General features: G+C 37.7%; 1 protein-coding gene across 1 annotated transcript; it reads right to left on the bottom strand.

Moving 5' to 3' along the window:
- Positions 1-6: 6 nt before the first annotated feature.
- On the bottom strand, positions 7-24776 carry GABPA (GA binding protein transcription factor, alpha subunit 60kDa). The gene is made up of 10 exons (XM_009327796.1): positions 24431-24776; positions 22515-22615; positions 20747-20891; positions 19766-19850; positions 13713-13958; positions 9093-9287; positions 8207-8263; positions 7022-7162; positions 5453-5645; positions 7-627 (listed from the first exon to the last, which is right to left on the bottom strand). The coding sequence occupies exons 2-10, from the start codon at positions 22589-22591 to the stop codon at positions 399-401; spliced, it is 1368 nt and encodes a 455-aa protein (XP_009326071.1). The 5' UTR covers positions 22592-22615; positions 24431-24776; the 3' UTR covers positions 7-398.
- Between the last annotated feature and the right edge of the window lie 41 nt (positions 24777-24817).

Genomic DNA, 24817 nt, shown 5'->3' with positions numbered 1-24817 from the left:
CAGCAGAGACCAAAAGACTGGGAAGGACTGAGTTCAGACAACCGATCAGCCTGCTTGCTGCAGGTACTTCATTTTTGTTGAAAGCGCTGCAAAAATTACTTTGTACAGCTGTGGACACAGAGCGCTGACCAGTTCAACCCTTCTCACCAATTTCAGACTGCATACCACAGAGGCCCTGACTCAAAGTTGCAGAAGTTGTGGTGATCCCTTAACTTACATTGAAATATATGCTGTTAAAAGATCCAAATTTATGCAAGTCCCAGTTCTTTATAGAAAATCATGCTCTATATTGTACGGTCAAGAAACAAAAGAAGTTTCCAATTCTGATAAAGGTCAGAGCAGCAACTGCTCTGGTTATTTAGGAAAGGCCTCAGGCTCCCACTTTCAGGTCCTAGTGCTCAATTATCTTTCTCTGTTTGCAGGGACGCTGTAGCTAGAGCCACTGCTGTAACTGGCTGCGCAATCCCGTGGAGCTGCATCTTGGCTAGTTTCTTCTGCTCACATTCCGTGACCAACCGATTCAACTCTGCTGCGCTGTAGCCGATGAGAGTTTTCAAGTCGCAGACAAACTTGTACACAAACCTCTTGCCTTGCACTTTGCAGATCATGTCTCCGTCATAGTAATACCTGTAAAAAGAACAGGGGGGAAAAAAAAATAAAGAGACAATATTTGTAAATTTTCAGCATCTGTAACTTCCACACGCATCGGTTATTTACTTAAGGTCACTCGGAGGCCAAAGTATGAATCTTTTTCTCATCAAAATTCTCATGTAATTTCATATACCAAGATACTGTTTAGGCATTTTCTTATATGAGAAAAGGGAAGAGGGTTGAAATTTGTCCCTGCACCTTGATACGTTAAGGAGAAACAAAACATAGTAATTATTTGATAGGCAGTTGAAAGCACCAGTTCAGAAATGAAGGTCTCGGAGCAGTTTAAAAACAGCTTGAGGGGGAGTAAGTTTTATATAGTGCTTTGCCTTAATAAGAAAACGTTGTCTCCCCCCTCATTATTGTCCTTGGCTTTCTTTACTCTTGTCTCTGCTTTTCTGAGGAAAAAGTTCACGTTGGAAAGAGTTTGAAAATTAGCATTGTAGTTTCTGTGATACTGAAGCAGCCGTTCTCTCCCTATTGTTTTCAAAGATGGAAGTAAAACTATAAAAGCATGTTTGGTTTGGGTTTTTGGTTTTTTTTTTTTACAGTTCATATGCTGGCAAAACTACATCCTTCACCTTTATTTACAACTAAAAGTGACTTCTCTAACTATGAATACTTTTTACACTGCGTCACAAAAGAATTATCAGACTGGGCAGAAATGCAGTAAAGATAACAAAGTCTATAATGACCCACTGTACTCCAGAGACATTATAAAACTTTAGGTGATACCAGTAAAAGAAGTTAGAATTTTACAGTTTTGTTGCTGATCTTGTCTCACTGCAGGCATTAATAGAATGCATGTTATCTTGGACTTGATGAGCATTACAAGCTTGTGATAAATTTGGAAAAAATAAAAACCAAAACCAGACAACCAAACAACCAAAAAAATAATCACACAATTTAATTTCCTCAAAACCATCACCCAAATGTAGTACAAATGAGCCCAGATTTCTTGACTGTTTATAACTCAATCCTCTGAGTGACATGCTTGTAAAGGAAAGATGATTCCCATTCACCAGCAAAATTAAGTCAATTAAAAGACCAACTTCTGTCTCCCAGCTCTAGTGGCAAAGAGGTTAAGTCACTAAGAACCCAACCAAATTTCTTCAGACACCTCAAATTCTGAAAAAAGGCCTTTTAATTTCTTACTTTTGAGGATCTGGATCTAAGCAACAGGACCAAAGCAAAGAAAGGATGAGAGGTAGACTATGTAGAAAAAAACGTTGGCAAGCCCGCTGGTTACTGACACCATGCAAAGAGCCACAGAGGTCTGTTACGGAGTACAAGAACTGCCAAAACAGCTTGCGATTGCTCTGTGGGCAAAGAAAGTTTGGTCCGTTTGCCAAAGCTCTCCTTCACCTTTCTCCTGAATGACATACAGCTACATAAAAGCTTCCTCTTCCGTCCTTCTCCTCACTCCAACCCCTCAAGCTAACACCTGCGCCTCCCTCAACTCCGTTTTCTTCTCCACATCATTACGCTTGTTCTTAACTGCTACTCCACTGCCACTCAGCACTTCTCCGCACCAGCCCTATCCTAACAAAGCATCTTCCTGGCACCAGCTGAAGGATCTGTTGTTGTATGGTGTCCATCACATTCAGCCTCCTAGTGAGGCAATGAGGTTTAGTTATAAGGGGTTAGATGAACCCTGCAACCTAGAGGGTGGGATGATAATTTATGTTCCGCTTTGAAGTACAGCCTTGCAGCACTGGGCAGAATTGGGGAAGGATGAGGGTTATCCTGGTGTATCCCTTGCGTGTGAAATACAGTATAGCTTAGAAAAATACAGTATAGTTTGGAGCGTGGGAACACTGGGCAGGCATTCATGTTGAATGTGACAGGGTACTGGACATAGAGAAATGGGGGAACTGGGAGCTGTGCTCACCTGGGTCAATAAGAAGCATCTGCAGAAAGCCCGAGTATGCAAGATGTGGCCATGACATATGATTAAGTGCCTCTGGCCAAGGTTGGGTTTTGGTTTGTTTGTTGTTTTTTTTCCTTAAGTTATTTAACTCTGTACAATAATGCCTGTCTCAAAATAATGCTGTAGAAAAATGCTTTACAAAACTGAATAAATTTCTTTAAATTATTTAGTCCGCATTACTGATATGGTCAGAAAGGAAAAAGACCACAAGAAATTAGTCCGCATTTATACGAAGGCCCAAGACCGTGCAAGATTCCCACATCTCATGCTAGAAACACTCAAGTTAGAATTGAGGCAATGGTGAGAGGATTTTTTCAATATTATGTTGAATGCATTTCTGATTCCAGCACTTGCTTATTCAAAAATATCAAAAGCTAAAAATAAATAAAAATAAATACCCATGCAAGTTTACAAAGCCTTAGTTACTGGAATGTTCCGAGTCACATGAAAACTTTGTTTCGGAATAATTCAGATTAATTATTTTTCTTCAAGTCTCACTTCCCTACTGGATAACTAAGCGTATGTTGATTTTAGAAAATTTACCAAGGTGTATGTAACGAAAAAAAGCTGCTCTTCTGTTTTTCACCCTGCCCTAGCTTCTATACTGCCTGGTTTTCCTACAGCTGGGCAGCAGAGCTAGCACATTTCTCAATAATATCAACATCATTTTCTGTATAAACCAACAATTGACACAGTAATTTCAGTATGTTAGTAAACAAAACATATTACCATTTAATAAAACTTTAGCTTGGCAACAGTGTTTATCATGGGTGTAGCAAGAGGCATGAAATATCCCTTCAGACACTCAAGTGTTAGAAAACATGTCAATATTGATGCAGCTGCCAAAATGGCAACATTTTGAGGAATATGATTTCTGTAATTCTGTGACTAAAATATAAATGCAAAACTTCTCTAATAGTGATTTATGTAAATTACTGTGCAGACATCTGTTTAATATCCCAGTGCTAAGAACATTATTCTAAAGTTCTTCAGCTGCCTTTGAGATCTTCTGCGGAGTTTGACAAAACCCAAAAAACATTAGCATCATTTACATCATTTTTACGTTCCAGAAAGTTTTCACATATACCTTCAGTACACAAACACACAGATTCACAAAACCAGGTTGGAAATATGGGAATGGTATTGCAACAATACAGGCTGGGGAGCAGCTCTACTGGAAAGGCCCTGCTTTGGGCAGGAGGTTGGACCAGAGACCTCCTGAGGCCCTTCCCACCCAAGGGATTCTGTGATCCTATGAAAAAAGTAACATTCTGATTTAATATATAAATAATGCAAGAACAGCCATACAAGACCAGACTAAAGATCCATCTAGAACAGGATATAGACTCCAACAGACCAAAAGAGGACACCTAAGGAAAAGCATGATCGTAGCGTAAGCATATATCGATGCTATTCCGTGCTTTCAATGATCTGGGGCTCAGGAACTTCTAGAAGTTGCATCTTTCCATACCTAATATCCTTCAAAATATTTCTTTTCCATTAATTTGTGCACTTGCCTCTCAAACTCATAAAATAATTCTGGCATCCACAATACTCTGCCTAAAGAAGTTACAGGACAAACGAAAGGGTATAGTTAAGCTGTGTATCTGGTGCCTGCCAGTTTCTTCTTTCTGAAGATCTCTCTCATGTACATGAGATACCGAGCAGTCATTCTTTACTGACTCTACGCCATTCATGGTCTTCTAGACTTCAATCTCCCCCAGTGAAAGTACTCATTCAGCTTTATGCATACTGATGTTATTTAAATCCTCCCTAAAAGACTAAAGAAAGCCAGAATACGGTAACTTTACCATCATTTCTCATAGAGGTATTTTAAAATAGAAGTTGATTTTTTTTTTTTTTAAACAATGCTAGATGAGTTTACTTCCTTTAAAAAAAAATGTAGCCAGAGGTGGAAATGCTGAAAAGTAAGTCTTAGATCTCAGACTTCAACCAATATGCAACTTCACTCATATAAAAAGAGTTCATAAAACTGCTCAAATAATTTGCAGGATTAGGCAATAAATACCTTTCTTGAAAACTAATAAAAAGAAATAGATTTAACCATATCAGAATAAGAAATTAGAAGTTCAATCTTAATGATAGGCCAAAATAATCAGGGAGAAAAAGTCTAAAATTCAGGTACTTGCGTTCTTCTCCCTCCTCAAGCACATCACCTACAGTGATACAATAACACAAGTCCCTTTTACCAATGTCAAACTACAAAATCACAATGGAATGCAGACAGCCTGAAATGCTTCCATTTCTTCAGATGATAAAAGTTCACTATGTTGGAGTCACAACAACTGTTGAAACTCACCTGTCAACTGTATTTTTCAATTTAACATCCCTACCATGAGAATAGTGGAATGGATCAATGAATATTTGAACTTAGAAAAAGTTTTGTAACATACACAAAAAATTGTTACATACAGAAAACTACTAACGATTACGTAACTACAGGAAAATATAAAAACATGTCAATTATTCAGAGTATTCACATATTTCTGTATCTTTCGCCAATAATCAATACTGTTTAGCACACTACTGAAAGCATAAATGCTGAAGATACGTCAAAAAGAAATATATTTCCGAAAGTGAGCTACCCAAATTAACTATCATGTCAGTGTTCAATAATCTTGAAAAAAGAAAATATATTTTCAAGAAGTTATTGTACTAGCTTCTTTGAAAAGAAAAGAACAAATACCTTGCCCCTAAGACTAGTACAATCTGATGGGCAGGAGTAGCTTCAGAGGATCTGTTTATGCCTTTACTAAAAAAGCTGCAAGTCTTGCATTATGATAGTTAAAAATAAAGTAGCCAAGGGGAAGGAAATCACTTCATACCTGATCAGTTCCTAAAGTTTCTTACCTCAAAGCCCGACTAAGCTTCTCATAGTTCATTGTGGGTTTGTTTTTGCGCTGTCCCCATTTTTGCGCAACCAGTTCAGGCTGATTCAGTTTAAACTCTCCTTCATCACCAACCCAAGAAATACAGTCCCGAGCATCTTTGTCTGTGAGAAGTTCTAATAAAAACTGCCACAACTGGATCTGGCCATTGTTTCCTGTTGAAATAGGAATAACAAGATCCATTTCAATTAGTCCTTTTTATGTTCTGCTCATAGCTAAAATTTTCAACCAACATATTAAAGCAGACCAACATAGAATATATGATGGAAGGAAAACTTGCACTTAATCAATTTCTTGTAATTGTTCTTTTGTAAACATTTTCCTGCAAAGTCATCAGTATTAATCCATTAAAAAAGAAACTAATGAATGGAGAAAAAAATAACCAAGATTTCTCATAAATCTGTTCCTAGAACTTAAGAAAAAAAAAATTATAGGACACTACACATAGTCATTTAGACACATATCTATCCCTAAAATAGAACAGTTTTACCAAGAGCTGCTTATTCCTCTTCAGGCACATATTACATATATACGTATATATGTAATAGAAGTTGGATTTTTTTAAAAAATAGTTTAGTCTCCAATTTTCAACATGAAATATTAGAAATACAAATAAAACCCCCCAACTTCACCTTACGTCAGTATAACATCTTTCATGTCCAATCATTAAGATTTCTTTTTAAGTATCTGCAGCTAAATTCCTGAATTCTCAATGAGATACAGACAGAAGACCTAATGTCTAAAGGGAGAAACACAGAGTATTCCCCACTGATGTCAGCCGATAAAATCTTGGCCTAAGAATCCTGAATGACATCATAATAGACTTTTATGGAGAGTTTAAAGCAAATAAAAACTCAAGGGAAAGGAGAGGAAAGGATTTAACAGAAAAATTCACAACAGTGGAGAGAACCAAAGCAAAAAAGACAGCAAGAAAAAATAAGATAAAGAAATTACGATAAATTATTAATAATTGAAGAGTATGTATGAATAACAGTAATTCCAAAAATAAACTGCAGATTTAGTGTGCAGTTTTCCAGAACGTGCATTCATTTAACAAAACAAGAAATCTGAAACTTGCTAAAGCCTACAGTCACCAAATTGCGGGGGGAGAGGGGAGGAGGAGGGGAACAAGTAGGGCAAGTAGTAGCTAGGCTAGGATTCTACAACATACAATTTATTTTCTCCCCTTTCTGCAAAGGGAAAGCAGAAAGAAGTTAAAAGCTTGAATAAATGCTATGCAGTGGTTTGAGAGGACAGACTGTTAAGTGATAGGAAGAGAAACAATTTTATGCATTTTATTTACTGTGGGACTCAAAAGCTGCAGCACCACATTAACACAGTGCCTGTGTGAGCTAACCAACCTGCCAGGTCTGCATGTGCTTGTGATGTACTTTGTAGCTGCAGTCCCCTTTGTACCACATGGACTTCTACAAACCTCACATTCAGAGTGACAGAGATGCGTTCTACAAAACTGTAATTCAAATTAATGAGTGTTTACTGCATTTGCATTTAAAAATAATGGAGACAATACCTGTTCTGTTCCCAGGGGAACTTCTATCTTCCCCAGAGATCCTTGGAGCTCTCTGTACTTTAGCTGCCTTTGCACTGCTGTTTATTACTTTAATGGTGGTTGGGGTAGCAGGCTGTACAGATGCTGGAATAATCTGCACAGCTGTAAAGCAGAGAACATTGCAGACATCAATTATAAACTGCTAGCACAGAAATAGGCAGATATTATTTATTACCTGTATTATCGTAACATCTAGGAGCTAGTTTTCTCCTTTGCTAAAAAGACACACTGTGTAAGTCACAATGCTAAGAATAATTTAAAGACTTTTTACCACTTACAGTGGAAATTGTGGTTTTAGACTCGTAGTAGAGATGCCACATTACAGATGAAACATCATCTTTAGTTTACTATCATGCGTATTACATGTTTCCATAAAAAAAAAAAACCTCGTGCCTTTGTTTTCATCTTTATGCTCTTCCCATACAATCTACCCTAATGCACTTTTCTCTGTCGTCACTGTACAACCCTCCATACGTGCTACACAAACAGCAATTAAATACCCTTCTATTGCTATGGTGTAAGAGGATGCAAAAGCCCCACTCGAGGTGGCTTTAACTAGACACAAACCCAGAATGTAATACACAGTCTATCTATTTAACATATAAGCTGCTTACAAGTCCTGTGAAAATTGATTCATTTTAATAATTGATGACACTGCTTCAGCTGGAAGAATGAGTTTCAAATAACTGGAAAGTTACTTTAATGTATTTTTTCTAGTATTGTTTTCTAAGCAAGTCCTCTCTTCCACACTCCCTTTCAGTTTTTGGAAACATTTTCTTTTGAAATCGTAACATTTTAAGATATCTATTCATTAATGCAATGCATAACCTAAAAAACCAGAACAACTCAAGACCTCAAATATGTACCCTAGACAGCTTATTTCAAAAGAGCGGAAAACCTACCATCCAAAATTAAAGTTAGAAACTTTCATAGTTCAGGTCACACACCACCTTTCAGACAATAACAAAATATCGAGAAACCCAACGTTTTGCTTTGAAGTTTAAAATATGCCCTCCTCCCCTCACCAAGGAAAACTACTCTCTCGAGTGATTTTCTAAATGTTGTACTATTATAGCGCTGAACCAAAGTCCAGTGCTAAACCTGCAAACAGTTCTGTGTGAATTAACTGCTGGCAGAAGTACTTACGCTGATCAATAGTAACAGTTGCTATTTCTCCAGAGTGTTCTTGGCTAGCCAACACATCTGCAAATTAGGAGGAAAAAAAAAAAGTAACTTTTTATTTAACCCACATATTTCAAGTCACCCAAAGATCAAAAACTTTCATATGTCATAGAGGAAAAAAGTCAAAATTTGGTATCAGTTTGCAAGAGACATGCATAGCTCATGGTCTTATGAGAAGAGACATTTAACATCTGTCATTCAATTTTTAGAAATAAGGATGTACATGGTGAATTTCAAGGTATCTTATGCATTCTCCGTCCCCTAAAACCTTTAGCTATATCATGTAAATGAAGATGGAAACAGTTTTTACTCTGCCAAGTTACATCCAAGCATGGTAAATCTGAAATGCACATATACATTATTGTATTATGCACATACACATTATTGTATTATGCACATACAATGCATCACTTATCGGTTGTGTTGTGTACAATCTAAGGATTTCATTGCCTATGCTTAATAATCTTCACTTCTATATGACGCAGATATGTACATTAAATAATTCACAATCAATATTTAATTACAAGACTGTCAAATTCAGGAGATGGCAAACTAAAAGTCTTTATTAAAACAAAGGAGGAATCATCAGTCACTACTTCCTCCCTATTAGTTATAAAGTTTGATGAAAGACGGGCAAACAGTGTTTGGTATGCTGACGTGTTTCACAATAGCAGACATTCTCACTAATACCTCCTGTTATCTTGTATTGATGCCCTCATTTTTACTGCCAATAATAAACAGAGGAAAAACAACTGCTCACAACTGGTTTCATCTTTAAAGAAAGAAAAAAAGAATGAGAGAAGGGGGGACGGGGAATAAGTAAAATCAGTTACAGAAAAATCTCCCATACACTTTCGAAGAAGCTCCAAATGGCTCCAGAGGATTTCTCCCCGCGGGACGCGCTGGAAGAAGTCTTCTTGACTGAGGCTGCAGAGCTCCCGCCCGGGAATGCTGAGCGCATTGAGGTCAATGTCAGTCATGCTGAACTCCTTCATCACCCACACCACCCAGTGGAGCACCTGGTCTGTCGACCACTGCACTGGGTCTGGGAAAAGAGAGACAAAACTGCACGTCACCCCATTATATACTGCAAGGCTCCTCCACACTTGAGGATACAGAGCGAGTCCTTGCTGTAATTGACAAGAAGAATGAAATACAAGTGGCTACTGATCCACAGCATTCAAACAAGCATAACCCAGAGTTCATTTTTTTTACGACTTTTTCTGAAGGCCTTTTAAAAAAAAAACTTTATTTAGGGAGTTCTTGTTATCCATTTATTTATTTTTTAAAAAGGGGCTGCTTCTAGGCCAGTCAGTGCTGCTATTCAGTTAAAGTCCAATGATGGCATGTTTTCAATTATATAATAACTTCCATAAAAGAAAATACACAACATCATGAAGTGTAGTTACCATGACCAAATCTGACTGGATGGAAAGTTGACTCCTCTTAAAATGCTGATGGAGTGGTGTTGCTTGGTGGGGAGATGGAAAGGGCAAAAAAGGGATTTTCTTTAGCGAAAGCTTTTACGTTGGAACTATGCCTGACATTTCTCAAACACATAAAATAATTATTTTTCTTTTTCCATAGGTCTTTAGTTTCAAAAAAGAGTAGTCTCTCTCACACCAGGATGCTCTTCCTCAAATATGTTGATCAGCATGTGATTATGATGAAATATTACATTCTAAACTCATTCACATTAACCCAGGTTCTAAACTATTTAAAATCACCATTGTGCTGGGATGGAGTTAATTTTCTTTATAGCAGCCCATATGGTCCCGTGTTTTAGGTTGGTGACCAAAACAGTGTTGGTAACACACTGATGTTTTAGCTACTGCTAAGCAGTGCTTGCGCAGAGTCAAGGTGTGACTAAAGCCTTAGGGGTGGAACGTGACTCCCCTACAATGGAAGAAGGCTCAGAGCAAGGGTGAAGTGCCCATGCAGCTCAGAGAATAATGCAAAGAAGCTGACTTTATCTCAACAGAAAGGAGGTGGAGGGTGGCCTTTGTTTTAGATAAACAGCTATCAACAGCTGAGTGGATCAACTGGTGGTGTAAACGTCTCCTTGAGCCAGCCAGACCAGCATGGGGGGAGTGAATACATTGCTCAGCCCAACGTAAGAGTACACAAACTAGACAACTAGCAAAAGAATTTCGAAGAGAGCAATAGGCTTGGGCTGGTTTCAACCCGCGCATTCCTTCCCGGCAACTGGGGACACCCAACATCGTGATGGTGAGCGTATTATATAGAGACCGGTAATGGGAATCACGTTGGTATTGTGATTGAACAGTGTATTGCAATTGCCGCATTTTTCTAAGCGTAACTTACCTTTGTATTGTGTTTTTAATAATTTGTATCACTCTGCTAAATCATAAATCCCATGTAACATCAACCATCTTCAAGTAAATTTGATATTAAACATTACACCCTCCACGTACGGAATATCTAAAAGAAGCTGGTCAGAGAGTATTGGACTCTGACACAAGGCCTTCTCTGTTTCTCACTCGGCCACCCCAGCGAGTAGGCTGGGGGTGCACAAAAAACTGGGAGGGGACACAGCCAGGACAGCTTATTAAATTGCTTTTATCTTGACCCATGATTTTATTTTGTTTTTAAGCTCGCTTTGGCCCTTTTGATTCTTTCCCCCATGCCTCTGGGAGGGGAAGTGATCAAGTGACTGGGTGGAGGCTCATCTGCCAGCTGGGGTCAACCCACCACACAGGTGGGCTAATAAACATGCACTGGATATATAGATAAAAATATAAAACAGTAAGTGTAATACACCACATCTAGAAAGACCACATTAAATAAGCCACTAAACCAAGACTTGATACAATAGGACCCAATGCATGCCTGTATTTGAATCAAACAAGCCCCAGCATCAAGTTTTGGGATGCCTGTTTGACATTTCAACAGAACACAACATGCATATCATTTAAATACTAGTGCCAAACACACAAAAGTACAGGCAACTCACACAGCAGAGGAACACACAGAAATGGTAATAAATAATCAACTCAAGATATGTGCCATACATGATTTGTTGACTCGGGACATTTTAACATAAAAAGCCTGTTGTTTCAAGCAGTATTAGTGTGAACAAGCTAGAAAGAGGATGGGTAAATCCAAGCATAATTTTCAAAACTTTGTTAATATTGTATGCAATATATTAAAACATGTCAACGAGTACGAACTGGAAAGAGAAACTAAAGTAGGGATATTTACTTTCACTGTCTCAAGGGCAAAAAACAGGAGCAGAACAACTATGTATTTTTAAATTACAACACCCCAAACAGATGTCACCTTGATAAGTTTTTATTTTAAGAATTAAAGAAAGCAAAGCTTTCTAAGTCTATAAACATCATCTAGAAGCCACAAATTCCATTTTGCTTAATAAAGGACAGTAACATTGCATTATTTTTCACTGATGCTACCTAAAACCATGCAATGTAATCCTTTGGGAAAAGCCACACCAAAAGGGTTTTGGTCTTCAAAACATTATCAGCAGTGAATTTTCATCAAAAAGCTGGTAATTTGTTCTCATTGACAGAACATAATCTGCAAGGTAACATGAATCATTACTTTCTCCAACCAGTTCCGTGGTTTCCAAGCTTTCTGCTGCTCCCTGTTCTGGCTTTATTTCTCATACCAATTAATATTTTCCTTCTTCCTAGGGACCTTTGCAATGGTACCAAATTTTTGGATTTTATTAGAAGAAATACCTTTAACAGCTAAGAATTTGTAATCTCTAGTAAAACCCACCAAAACATAACACAAAGGGAAAGCTACAAATTAGCTAAAAGCTAATTTTCCATTTGCAGCAAAACAGAGAAACCTGTAAGAATGAAGATACTGAACCACTACCTTTCTGGATGATGGTTATTTACTGACCGGACTTAACTTTTAATATCAACATACCCTGTCTTTTGAAAAGATTCAAGGAATAATTTCAGAGAACTTCACAGAACCAAGCCTCACAACTCTGTGAAGGAAACTGGACTCTTTTTCTGTTTTTTAAGATGTAAATTTATAAATACGCTTTTTTTGGGGACTACATAAGAACCTTAAGAACATTCTTTATTCTCAGAAATTTCCGACCATACCATGACGTAGAACTTAGCGGTGCCTTATTTTGACCCAAGCCCCTGCAACGTCATCTCAGATAACATTTAAAATTTTATTCTTTCTAGGAAGGCAGTTTAGCACATTTTTCTGATATCAAGCAAACGCTATTATTCTTAACACAGAGATCTCTGCCATAATGAACTAGTACGATTTTCCTGGAAAATCTGCATTCCCATGACACAAAAGTCATTAAACTTTTAAAGTCACAGTTGTGGGTTATAGGGTTTTCTTAAAGCACCAACGTTATTAAAGTTTATTAACAACATTATTCAACGTAACAACAACATGGTTTTAAGTAATTTTCTTCTTATATTAACGGTAGAGCATGCTGAAAAATATCAATCTGCTCCTGATAACGCCTCACTTTTTTTTTTTTTGCAAATATTCTGCATCAAATTCCTGTTTATCAACAGACATAGCATGATGAAAACTGTTTTGGAAGTGTTTGCCAATGAGAACAACAAAAAGGCATGAAAAAGCCATTGCTTTAGTTATCAAAAATACATTCAAAATATTGGCAAGCTACACATCCTGCAAAGACCTGTGACTTCACTGGAATTCTTAAACACTTCCAAATATCCCACTTGCCAAATATACTCCAGTTTTGCAGGTCTGCTTAGATACTACAGCTTCATGTGCTGAATATGCCTTGACAGTACATTTCTGCCAAGTCATAACAAGCAGCTCAGCTGGATAATCTCCTGAACGTGATGTAGGTCCAAAACCCACAGTTTCAGTTCAATCTTAAGCAGGCATTCAGAGACGCTTCTTCTAAGCTAACATCAAATTAGCAGCCTGTTAAGTAACAACATTAATTCAAAAGAGGTGTATTCTACCAGAATACTTATATTCAGTTCTGAATCATCTTTTTCCAGCATGTTGAAGTATGGCTTTCCATGCAAAATTTGATTTTACACCATACTCAGTGTTCTACAACCTATGAACAATTTGTTTCAGTATCTTTAAAGGCAACCCCCACCAAGTACTGAGTTGAGTTCAAATTCAGACACACATGACAAAGAGCTTTGTCGCTAACACACACATTTTTAAGGAGGGGAGGAAGAAGGAAACTGCAATGACAAGAAGGTTATGGAGCAAAAAGCACTATTTTAATAAAACTATTACAAGCATTGTTTCTACTTCTCTTTAGCCTTCTCTTATACAGATATTTGCATTGTACTTACCCATACCATAAGAAGCCTTCTCTGAGGTATTGGAGCACTTTAATTATATAACCAAAATTAATTATCATTTATGAAAAAACACCAGTCCCCCAAACGAACAACAGAACCCAGCCCCTACCTGAACACACGCGTGCACACACACACACAGAGTCATGTATTATTACCATAGGGTATTCCAAGGCGCTCCTGCTCCTTTCGGTAGCCTTCCAACGCTGCCGCCCATCGTGTCACTTGTTCAGAGGTTTCATCTGAAATTGTTGTAATATGTTTTGTTCCATCCAAGGTTATCACTTGAGCTTCCTCAACAAGGTGAGCTTCAGCCTCTGTGTGATGAGCATCTGGATCAATCACTACCTCCACAGTCTCCACAGGCTTCACAATTTCAAGGATGTTTAACTTGGGCTCTATCCCTAGGTATAGAAAAGAACAAACACAAAACTTAAAGACAACAATGCAAATATGACAAAAAGGTTGTTTTAAAGCTTTCTGATTAATAGGTGTTCGCATACTTAGGAAAGAAGCATGACACAAAAGCATCATCAAATTTCTGCAAGTGTCCTAAACTAGAATGACATATTCTATTATACAGTATATACTTTAGTAAGGTGAATACAAAGCTGTCCCTCTTTCCTCCCCCAGTATTACAGCTTCCTGTTGTACTTAGGTGATCCATTTCACATATCTTGAACAGAATGTTCAGCATGCGGGCATAAAGAACAAGTATTTTGGTCTGTGAGAAATACACCGAACCAAAGGAAAAAAAAGCAAACCCCAAAAAAACAGAACAAGCATCCACCTCTTTCCCCCAACCAAGAGGCATTTCTCTCAGCCTTTACAATATTTCCCTGCTATCTCTGGGGTCTACACACAGGAGTTAACATTTTTTTTCAGTGCTCTGCAAGAGGCAGTGTGTTCAACAGCAAGTTAAAAGAAAACTAGAAAATTCTTAATGTTTTAAGCTTCATCAGCTACTCATGTTTTGGTTTTATGTCTGTCATTTAAGATATTAGACCACGGAGTTAGAAGATATGTCTGTATCTATTCTGCAGCGATAAAGAACACATTCGCTAATGCTACTAATGCTTTGTATCACCACCTTCTCTGTTGTCTTCTGAGAAGGTATTTTGTCCAACTGGTGCCTCACCAAATTTCTGACACTGTATAGAAGATTTTTCTTGTCATTATAATATGCTAAACAGAAAAAAATTCTTTCAATTTTTGTGACATATAATTTCCATTATATTAACAACTAACCACCACACTTCTTTAAGAGATTTTTATCAAACCTATTTGCACATTTAAAAAGAAAAAATCTGTGAAATTCCATTTTATTATGACTTGGAAAACCTTGACTAGGGTTAGGCAGTTGAAAGTAGGATTCACAGAACATCACACAGCCAGAATATCTTCAGTATCTTGTGCCGTAAGGAATTAGAGTCCCTCCTGTCTAATCTATATTAAAGCTCAATGGGAGATGGTAGGTTCTGGAGGTGACCATCTTAAAAGCTAGAACCACAATCCATTCACAGTTCGTAAGGGAAAACAAATGTACCTGTAGTACAGGTAAGAACAAACCAAGTCTTTTTCAGACAAGTATTCCTCTAGACTTTAAAAGGAATTCAGCTTGAAAAAAATATTAGAAAGGGAACACTACAAAGACCGTTAAGTACAACACGCAGCAATATGAACTTAAGGAAGTGAAAACAGATGTAGACAACCAGTAAGTGGTTGATTAGATGAAGCAATCATGAAGAAAAAGCAAACAAGTACCTTCCTTACGAGAGTGTTTTATCTAGGCCATCTAAGATTAACATGTGCAGCACAGGCTTGTTTTAAAGTCAGATAGAAATGGGTAAGGGAAAACAATAAGGGTTAAGGTTTTATTTTTGATCTTCAAAAAAGAAAGTAAAGAAAAAAAGCTTCTAGAGAGGAACAGTTCACTATTGCTCAATAAAATTAATTCAGTGTCTGTCAAATAACTACATGTCAAAAGAACTGTGAATCTACTGCTCTATTCATAATGCAAACATGGAGATCAAAGAGATTAGTCTCTGTAGAGGAACCAGCTTATAAGTAAAAATGTTGTGAAGTTAACAGTCTGCCACCTAACCTACTGCAATGTTAGATCAACATTAGTTCACTGGGTTTGTCTGCATCCCTTCTCACATCTCTCTGCATAAGAAAACAGATGTCCAGTCTTCCTTGGACAGCATATAAGTTGTGGAACACAATGTGACAAAGTCACACACCCCAGAAGCACAAACTGGTACAAAAAGTACAAAAAATCAAGGACATTAGCTATCAAGACACAAGCCCCTTCACTGTTAATTGTCTGAAGCTAGAGAATATACTAGGGTTAAAACTGACCTACAGGCAACCTGGTTTTTTTGTTTTTTTTTTTTCCCTTGAAATGTCTAATATTAACCACAGCCAGAGACAGGACATTAGTCAAACTGCACCTTTAATCTAAATCAGTATGTTTCATTATACTTATGAATCATTCCTTTACACACTAAAAATAATAAAAGTCTAGTTATTGCAAAAAACCAGCTTAGAAACCACAGCCAAATGAGGAGTTACACACTTAAAACAGGACTCAGACTTCAGCTACCTAAATCCAAAGAACCTTTTGTGCTTAACTATCACTTAGTCCCAAAATCTGTGTAAGTATCTATAGTACAGCTACATACACATGCTCAGAAATTCTCAAAGCAGCTATACACTAACCTCTCACGTCAGACAAGCGTTTAAAAAGTAGGTGGAACAGCATCTGTTTGGGAAAATATTAATCTTGCAGGTGTGCTTTGGGTATGCATAACAGACAGAACTGAGCTCAACACAAACAGCAGCTACAGACACTTTCATTCACAAACACAGCCTTGACTTGTTTAAGTTTGTGTATGCATACCTGAACAACTTGAATGGCAGGTTGACTGGACTACCTGTTTGTATACTTTGCAAACAACAAGAAATAGACAGCAAAACTACACTGTCCACGTCCATAATACAGGTCTCTCTCCTCTCACTGCTCAAACCAATGACTGTCAGAGATCACTGCTCTCATTCTAGCCCTTTTAATCTAGTATCTCTGTCTCCCGCAGTTCATCTGAAAAAAATGTGGCAAGTACTTCCATTCAAGCTCGCCTCTACTCTGTTGATTAAGGAAGTAGAAAAAGCAAGAAAAGATTCCTCAGGTGACAGACTGCCAGCCAGATCTTCCACCTCTGAAGTTTTCCCAAAACAAGATTTCAACCTATGCCATACACCCAGCACTGGAATTTACAACCTGAAAAGTTTATCTTCCCTCCCTCCCTCCCCATTTCTTTTCTTTAAAAAAGAAAAAAAAAAAAATTAAGCAACTAAAGGTAGGGTCAGAATCCATTTTATCATATCTCAAGAAAAAAACCACCTATCAACAGTAACAGCTTAAGGATGGCAAATCTTAATCTGATATTATCTACAGTCAGACAGGCAGGAGAAAGCCTTGATCAGATATAACTTTTGTCTGCATTTAACAAAAAAAAAAAAAAAAAAGAACAAAATATTTGCTATGGAGGTCTTAAAAATTAAAGCTTTTTTCAAATTCTTTGACATACGATGCAATGCAGTTACTCAGATCTCCACAGACTTGCAAGAGGCTTAGTTCAGAGTAGTACAGAACCGGGCTGCACTCAAAATTGCTGTTCTCACAATGGCAGGAAAACCATATACATCTCCATTCTTCAAACCAGAAGAAAGGAGTTAAGGCAAGGTGGAGTGACAGAATGGTCTTTCTAGTAAAAAGAATAAATAGGACTGATATTTTATCTGCTGTAACTCATATTAAGATATCTTTGTATGAAATGCTATAAAACAACTACAATGGACTATATTTCAACCGGTTGTTATTCCTTTGAGTTTACAGATGGCTAATCAAAATTTGATAGAACACGAACTGACATAACAGCTTTTCTCTTAAGAAATAAGAGAGTCCAATCCATCACAGGGATTAGCATCACCGATTACTGCTAGCTGAATTCTATGTATTATACAAGTTAGGGAAAAATAAAAAATAAGTAAATAGAGAATCTTTCAATACCTCATCCATACAAGAAAAATATGCAGATGGCATAAGCAGCTATTTTTTCCCTCTGGCTCAAAGGGACGCTGCAGTCAGAGTAACAAGTCCATTTCCCTGTTAGTGATCCAAATATCTTCCTTTTATTATTTACATCCAAGCTGTTTGTTTTCTGATATTCTGTCCTGCCATATTTTACTTGCCTTCAACAGACAGATTTCTTACGAGTTGCTTAAGTGTCAAGTATCATGGCCTGAAAAACAACACTGAGGATCATTCCGAAGTTATACAAAGGTACTTAACACTCAGGTGTTTCTTTTAAGGAGAGAGAGAGAGAGAGTGAAAGGTGCGGGGGGAAGCTCCTTGTGCTATATGGTCATGCACCTCAGTTTTACATTAAAGACGGAAAAAAAAACCCACAGGAAGAAAATGGAAGATAATAGTGAAGACATTTATCACCTGCATCCTTTTGAAAATGGAAGTCTGAGCACTGCATACTACAAGTTACTGGGCATGAATTAAGAGCCGTTATTCTAGTTGCCTGAAGGATATTTCTACTCTATTTTTAAAACCAGAAAGGTAGTTGAATCCCCATTACATACGGATTGAACCTAGCACTAGTCACCTGACACTCAGCATTAAATGCAAATCGTCAGTCTTACTTAATACTGTTAATACAAAACAGAAAGGCTTTCTTCTCTCTAATCTACACTGAAGCCACAAGAAAATAAAACATGCTCCCCAAATTTTGCTAATCTGCTTTGCTGACATAACTCAAAACAGATAATCAAAGATACCCTACTCCAGTAGGAACCTTTTGTCACTGTTTGTTTGAAAATATGGCAACAAACACCCGTAGCTGTTCCCAGAGCCCAACATGAATGTTGACTTCAGTGAGTGATGGCAGTCCTTCCACTCAAGACATATGGAGGGGGCAAAGGAGAAGAATAGGACAAAAAGCAAAACAATGAAGCTACTAACTCCTGAGAATTTACAAGGGGAAATCCTGTTTGTCCTGGTTTCGGCAGGGATAGAGTTAATTTCCTTCCTAGTAGCTGGTACAGTGCTGGGTTTTGGATTTAGGATGAGAACAATGTTGATAAGGCACCGATGTTTTAGCTGTTGCTAGGTAATGCTTACACTAGCCAAGGACTTTCTAGTTTTCCATGCTCTACCCACTGAGAAGGCTGGAGGTGCACAAGAAGCTGGGAGGGGGCACAGCCAAACTGGCCAAAGGGACATTCCATACCATGTGACGTCATGCTCAGTACATAAACTGGGGGAAGCTGGCCGGGGGGGCCGCTGCTCGGGGACTGGCTGGGCATCAGTCGGCGGGTGGTGAGCAATTGCACTGTGCATCACTTGCTTTGCATATTATTATTATCATTTTATGTCAATTATTAAACTGTTTTTAGCTCAACCCATGAGTTTTTCTCACTTGTGCTTTTCCAGTTCTCTCCCCCATCCCACCGGGGAGGGGGGGGGAGTGAGCGAGCGGCTGCGTGGTGCTTAGTTGCTGACTGAGGTTAAACCATGACACTGTTATACCTGACACTACAAGCAAATAAAAACTATGCATCAGCAAATCCCTACCCACCTGGTTAAAGCTCCTCTGTCACAACCGTTTACTCTGACTTCTCATCCAAAGAAAACAGACAATAGATAGCGGTCCTAGCCTTTCATACCAATTTTCAGTTAGCTATATATACTCTCATAACCTAATTGTTCATGAATCACACAAGCTAACTCACCTCACAAAGATGAAATTGCCACCTACTTAGACAAAAAAATCTTTTGCCTGCTTAGATACTTGGTCTGGTTTGAGTAACTACTCACCCTTAATGAAAGCCTCATACTGTAACTGTCACTATTTGACCCAGGTTTGTTTGGGTTTTGGTTTTGTTTTGCCCTTTTTTTTTTTACTTAGAAATTGATACGAAGTTACTATAAAAAACATTTCAAATAGCATCAGTCCATGACATTTATTTTAATTACTACTACTTAAAACCACAGTACATAATGAAAGAGACATTCTGAAGCTATGTGACCATTCAGCGATTTTCTCAATTTTACAGCTAGAAATAGTAGGGGATTAGGTTTCCTCACAAGCGCTCCTACAATATTAATTTATCTGTACAACAGAAAAACATAACTGCTTACCTTGCCTAGATATTACTTGCACACTGAGTTGCACTGTTCCATCTGTTTTTACTCCTTGGTCAAAAAGGCTTCTATCTGCGTCCAGCTTGATAAAAGCAAAAAAATTAAAAATAGGTATTAGTCTCACAGTTATAAGAAACTTATTCTCCTTTAAACTTTAGAAACACTTAGTGTCCGCAGCAAATTTTCTGAAGAAGCGTGCAAATATTTTTAGTACTATGTAGACATAGTACATGACAGAAAGAATTTGATCGGAATTTGAAACTCGCCACTCTCTTCTGTTTAAGGTAGTTTCACTTGCAAGGACATTTTTTAACCTAAAAAAAGCAATGCAATACCTGGAAGTACCTTCACTTTGTGAAAAGTATCTACAGTTCCTTTTCTCAGTTTTTAACACCTTCATAAAAATTCTTGTCTTTAAAGCAGTATTCTCCCTGTTGTTTCTGGAAAGCCACAGATGTCTGATTATAACTACAAATAAAACATGCAGCTAAACACAATGCGACACAGTCATACTGTCTAACGTGTGGTGATGCCTGTACAAATAGTGGTGGTGCCGGGGAATTTCTTGAGTAACGTTTTGCTATCTGTGCACCTTAATAGTATAAAAACCTCGCTTTATTCAGATTCAAAACAAGATTAGACACACGGAAGTTCAGGCAGCAACAAATGATGTGGGCTACCTCAAGAGAAGATAGTATTGTCGTTGCCCTCATTCTTCTTTCACTTGCAAGGTGGTAATTTGTTGCTTTCTCACCCTCACCCCAGGAACCCCGAAAGTATTTTGATTTTATTCACACTGAATTAGTGTGTACATATTAAATGGTTTGATGATAATGAACCTGACATAAAATTAAACTCTTAATTGTAATTAATATACCAAATGAAGCATGAATTCCATGACCAATGGAAGAAAGGGACGAAGTATGTAAAAATGCTTCTCCATTAAGAGGTTAAATCTTTCATAGCCTTTCAATTTACCTGGATATCTTGCAGGCAAATTTCATGTGCATCCAAGGAACATTGCAGTCTGGGTTCCAGCAACTTCTTAAGATTTCCAATTGGTTCATTGACGTCAATAGCTTGACTCACAAATTCTGCTGTGGTGTAGGTTTGCTCAACAATGCTTAAATACCAAATTAATACAACAAATCATTACCTACATGTTAATACGGTAGGTATAGGAAAGCTTAAAGAAAGTTAGAAGTAAACTACATAAAAGGTAATCCTGACTCTGAAATGTTAATACCATGCAGAAAAACTCTTAGCTTGAGTAGTGAGTGAATTACTAAATTTGGTCCCATTGATTTTACAGTTCTGTAACTCTTCTTTTACCCTGTCGCTGTTAAAAGGCAAGGTTAAATACCAAGATTATTTTCAGATCACCGTTTTCAAGAGATTAAGTCATGATTACTATATTATATATTATTAACTTGCATGTGGAGTAAACTAATTCTGTTTGCCTTGCCTAGACTGGATGTAAAAGATATTCAAGTTCAAAAACAAACACAGAAACTTAACAGATAGGGAAAAAAAGAAGTAAAAAACGTCCACTGTCATACAGAGTACTTGTCCATGTCTTTTCACCAGTCAGCTTCACGCGTACAAGAGACAACCAGAAGGAACTACTACAGCAACATGGAGCCTTGAAGGAAACATTAGTCATGCGTCATGGTTGTCCTGCACTAAAATGATGACAGTATTGGCGTAGGCACTCAGAAACATCAATGTTATGGACTCTTAACGTCTTAACAACGACCTTAAACAGTTGTTCTCTCTACATTTACACAGAAGGAAATCAGAAAGTATACAGACATAGTCAGTTTGTAAGTAGCAAAAATATACAAGGAGCTCAGAATAAGAAGAAACTAGTAAGTGGTTTTGAATCAGTTCTCCAAAACAGGTTCTTAAAGAGCAGGTCACCTACCAGCCTCAGCTATTTCTATCCAACACATTAACTGCCTCTCTGTGCTTTCAAAAGCAGTTGTAAAAATTAGGAGGGAAGCATTAGGAAGAAAAAAACAGGTTGCGGTAATTAAGTCAAAGGATATCAGACTTCAGTATCTAGGGTTTCAATGGCCCTAACAACAATATAGTCAATAGATACAGAACATCATTTCTGCTCTGTTAAAAACAAATGACCCTGTATAACAGCCAAGCAATGGACTGGAGAATCTGAAAGGTTCATCTCAATTACAGAAGGATACACTGAAGCTGAAAGGTTTGCAGCATGTACATGTAGACATATTCCTACAGATATGAAAGTAGGGGAAGAGAACTACTAAGAACATAGCAAGAGATAAACAAAACCGTTTGGGATTTAAGCAATTAAGATTGAAGAACATGATAGCACTACACGGGTTTCCTATAGTGGCTACAGTTCCACTTCAAGAAAACCACCATTTAATTAGATAAAAAACAGAAAAACTGAAGAGAGCACAAGCAAAACTAAGAACTTCGTATCCAGCAAGGAAGTTGAAAAACTGTGGAAACAATCAACAGCAGGATTACAGAGATCATACTGAGCCAGTTACTTCTGCCAGTTTAAAGTTACTTCTTTTGCCTAGCTAGAAAACACTTGTACTTATTTCATAACCGTGGCCATCTCTGAAGCATTACACAATACCCAATAATAAATCTGAATAACCAAACTTAGTGTGTGCAGTCACAAATCTGAAACCAATTAAAGAAAACAAATAAATAAATTAATTGCAGCCTAAGGACCCCAAAAAGCAAAGACAGTACATACCTTTCTTCAGTGCATTCCTGTTTCTCAGTTCCATCAATTTCTATTTCTATCAGCTCCTCTGCCTCTCTCTTAGTCATGGCTAAAATGTCTTAAGAACAGAGCTATGAACAGAAAAGAATTTTTTTTTGTAAGTCACAGACCAACAAAACTAGATAATGGGTTGCGTCCCATCAAACATTTTTTAAACCAAATACCAGGATAGCTTGTTAAAGACAAGAATTCACCTAAAAAATAAAGCCAAAAGCTAATACAGGTTTCACAAATAGATTACAACACCTGTTCCTCAAACAAACGTTCTAGGGGCAATTCCAGGACTATAAATGGACATTAGCACAGAGCCCAAAACCTGATTTTCTTGGAGGCATCCGAATTTACTGAATGTTTTTGTTATGGGCTGGCTACAGCTTTTAGTGGCTGGTTGCAAAGAACTTTGAAAATTCTTTGAAAGTTACGTGTATTTTGCCATCCAGATTCAGCTACATACTACCCTCCTAGCAAGGCTGAAAGACGCTGCTTATAAATTTAAGCAGCATTTTACATAAAATGCTGCAAAAGGAAGCTAGACACAAGATCCATGATTTCCTCATAGATAAATAAACTCAACAATAAAGTGTTTATTGACTGTCCCATCTTTCCACCTATCCCTCTCACGGGCGATCACTTGATGATACGTGCATAATGAATGCATTTTGTTAAGTCCCAAACTAATGCAGTATGTTAGCAATTAAAGGGAAAGCTATTCTGTGACGATATTCTCATTGACACTGCAGATTTTCACACCCTGTAGAATACTGGAGTCTGTTGGAACGTTAAGGGGGAAAGAAAGAATTACAACTTTTGGTCTGTAAAGACATAGTTTGTATATTATCATGTTTCACTAACCATCCCATACATCATAAGTATGAAATACATACGATAAAGAACTGGGCCAAATTATATTAACAGTTTACAATAAATAATGCCACCAACTCATAGGAAGAGGAGTAGGAAGTAGGAGTCCAGAGGAAAAAAAGTAACAGTAGTAAAAGCAAAACACGCTGCTGTTTAAACGTCCACAATAGAAGAGATTAGCAAGGTTTCCATCCTGGAATCATTCTTTCCCAGGGACTACTCTATCCCAAACCCAACTGTTAGTAAGAGAATTTATTAAAGACAAGTTAATAAGGGAACTTACTATACTTTAAAACTTCCCAAAAGGAACAGCAAGCAACTACGTCGTACAGTTGTTACAGAAAAGGTTTAAAGAAATTCAAACTACTCATCTTATTATCTCCTTGAAAAACTATTATGTAAAATTACTTTTGAAGAAATCAAGTGCTGCATGTGGTATCAATCTGTAAGAAGCTACCAGGGCTAGACAGGAAGTAAACAGCACCTCGTTAATATCTCACCGCTAGAAGCAAAACCAGAATCTGTTCTGCTCACAGATCTGGCTCTGTGAAAATCCCCTAACTGCCAGGGTAGGGTCCACTGAACTGGAGTGGTAGCGGCCACTGAACAGAGTCCTGGGAGTCCCATTTCCGTATCACTTAATCTTGTATATCATCTTCATGATAAATGGGGAAGAACGAAACACCACTTCTGAAGAATGCCGACAAGCTTAATTAGATATCTGAAAGAACCGACACCTGCATGATTACTGGTGATCTGGTTGACTGTTAAAAGATTTTTCGAAATTCAGGTTTGAGCAGAGTCCCTTACTGAAAACTCCCACAGAAGCTAACTGGTACCATAAAAAAGGGGGGAAATTCTTCCCTGTATTAGCAATCAGATTAAAACCCCAAACCAACAAGAATAAGTTTTTTTGGGGTTTTTTTTGTGAGGGAGTTTACCAGTAAGGTCACAAAAGGGGTTAGGCTAGATTTCTTATTATTTATTTATTGAGAAAACTGTGCAGACCTGCAGAAAGAACTCACCATCTTGAATCATTTCTGGCAGAAAATATTCAATATGGGTAAACGCAAAGTGATGCGCTGTGAGTAAATACTGTAACAGCACAGTAACTGTATAGAATAGGTAAGACATTTTAAAGTCCTTATCGATTGGACTCCAAATTGGCAGCTGGACTAGTCACTGTTCACTCGCTCTTCAAAGGCGGTTTGCAGTTGCATCTCGCAGGCTCTACTACATTTCTGGTTGCCCTGGGGAGGTAGGAGCGGGGAGCACAGGCACAGACAGCAGATACAGAAAGAGAAAGAAAGATGGTTCCATTCAGCACAGATGCAAGAAAGGGAGATGACGGGTGGAAAGAGGAAGAATAACATTATGAAAACATGTAAAGTCATTAACAGTTCAGAGAAACC

The sequence above is a fragment of the Pygoscelis adeliae genome, unplaced genomic scaffold (genome assembly GCF_000699105.1).
Source record: "Pygoscelis adeliae isolate BGI_AS28 unplaced genomic scaffold, ASM69910v1 Scaffold14, whole genome shotgun sequence".
NCBI lineage: Eukaryota > Metazoa > Chordata > Aves > Sphenisciformes > Spheniscidae > Pygoscelis > Pygoscelis adeliae.
Note: the sequence above shows the minus strand (reverse complement) of the source record. Positions and strands in the feature narration are given on the sequence as shown.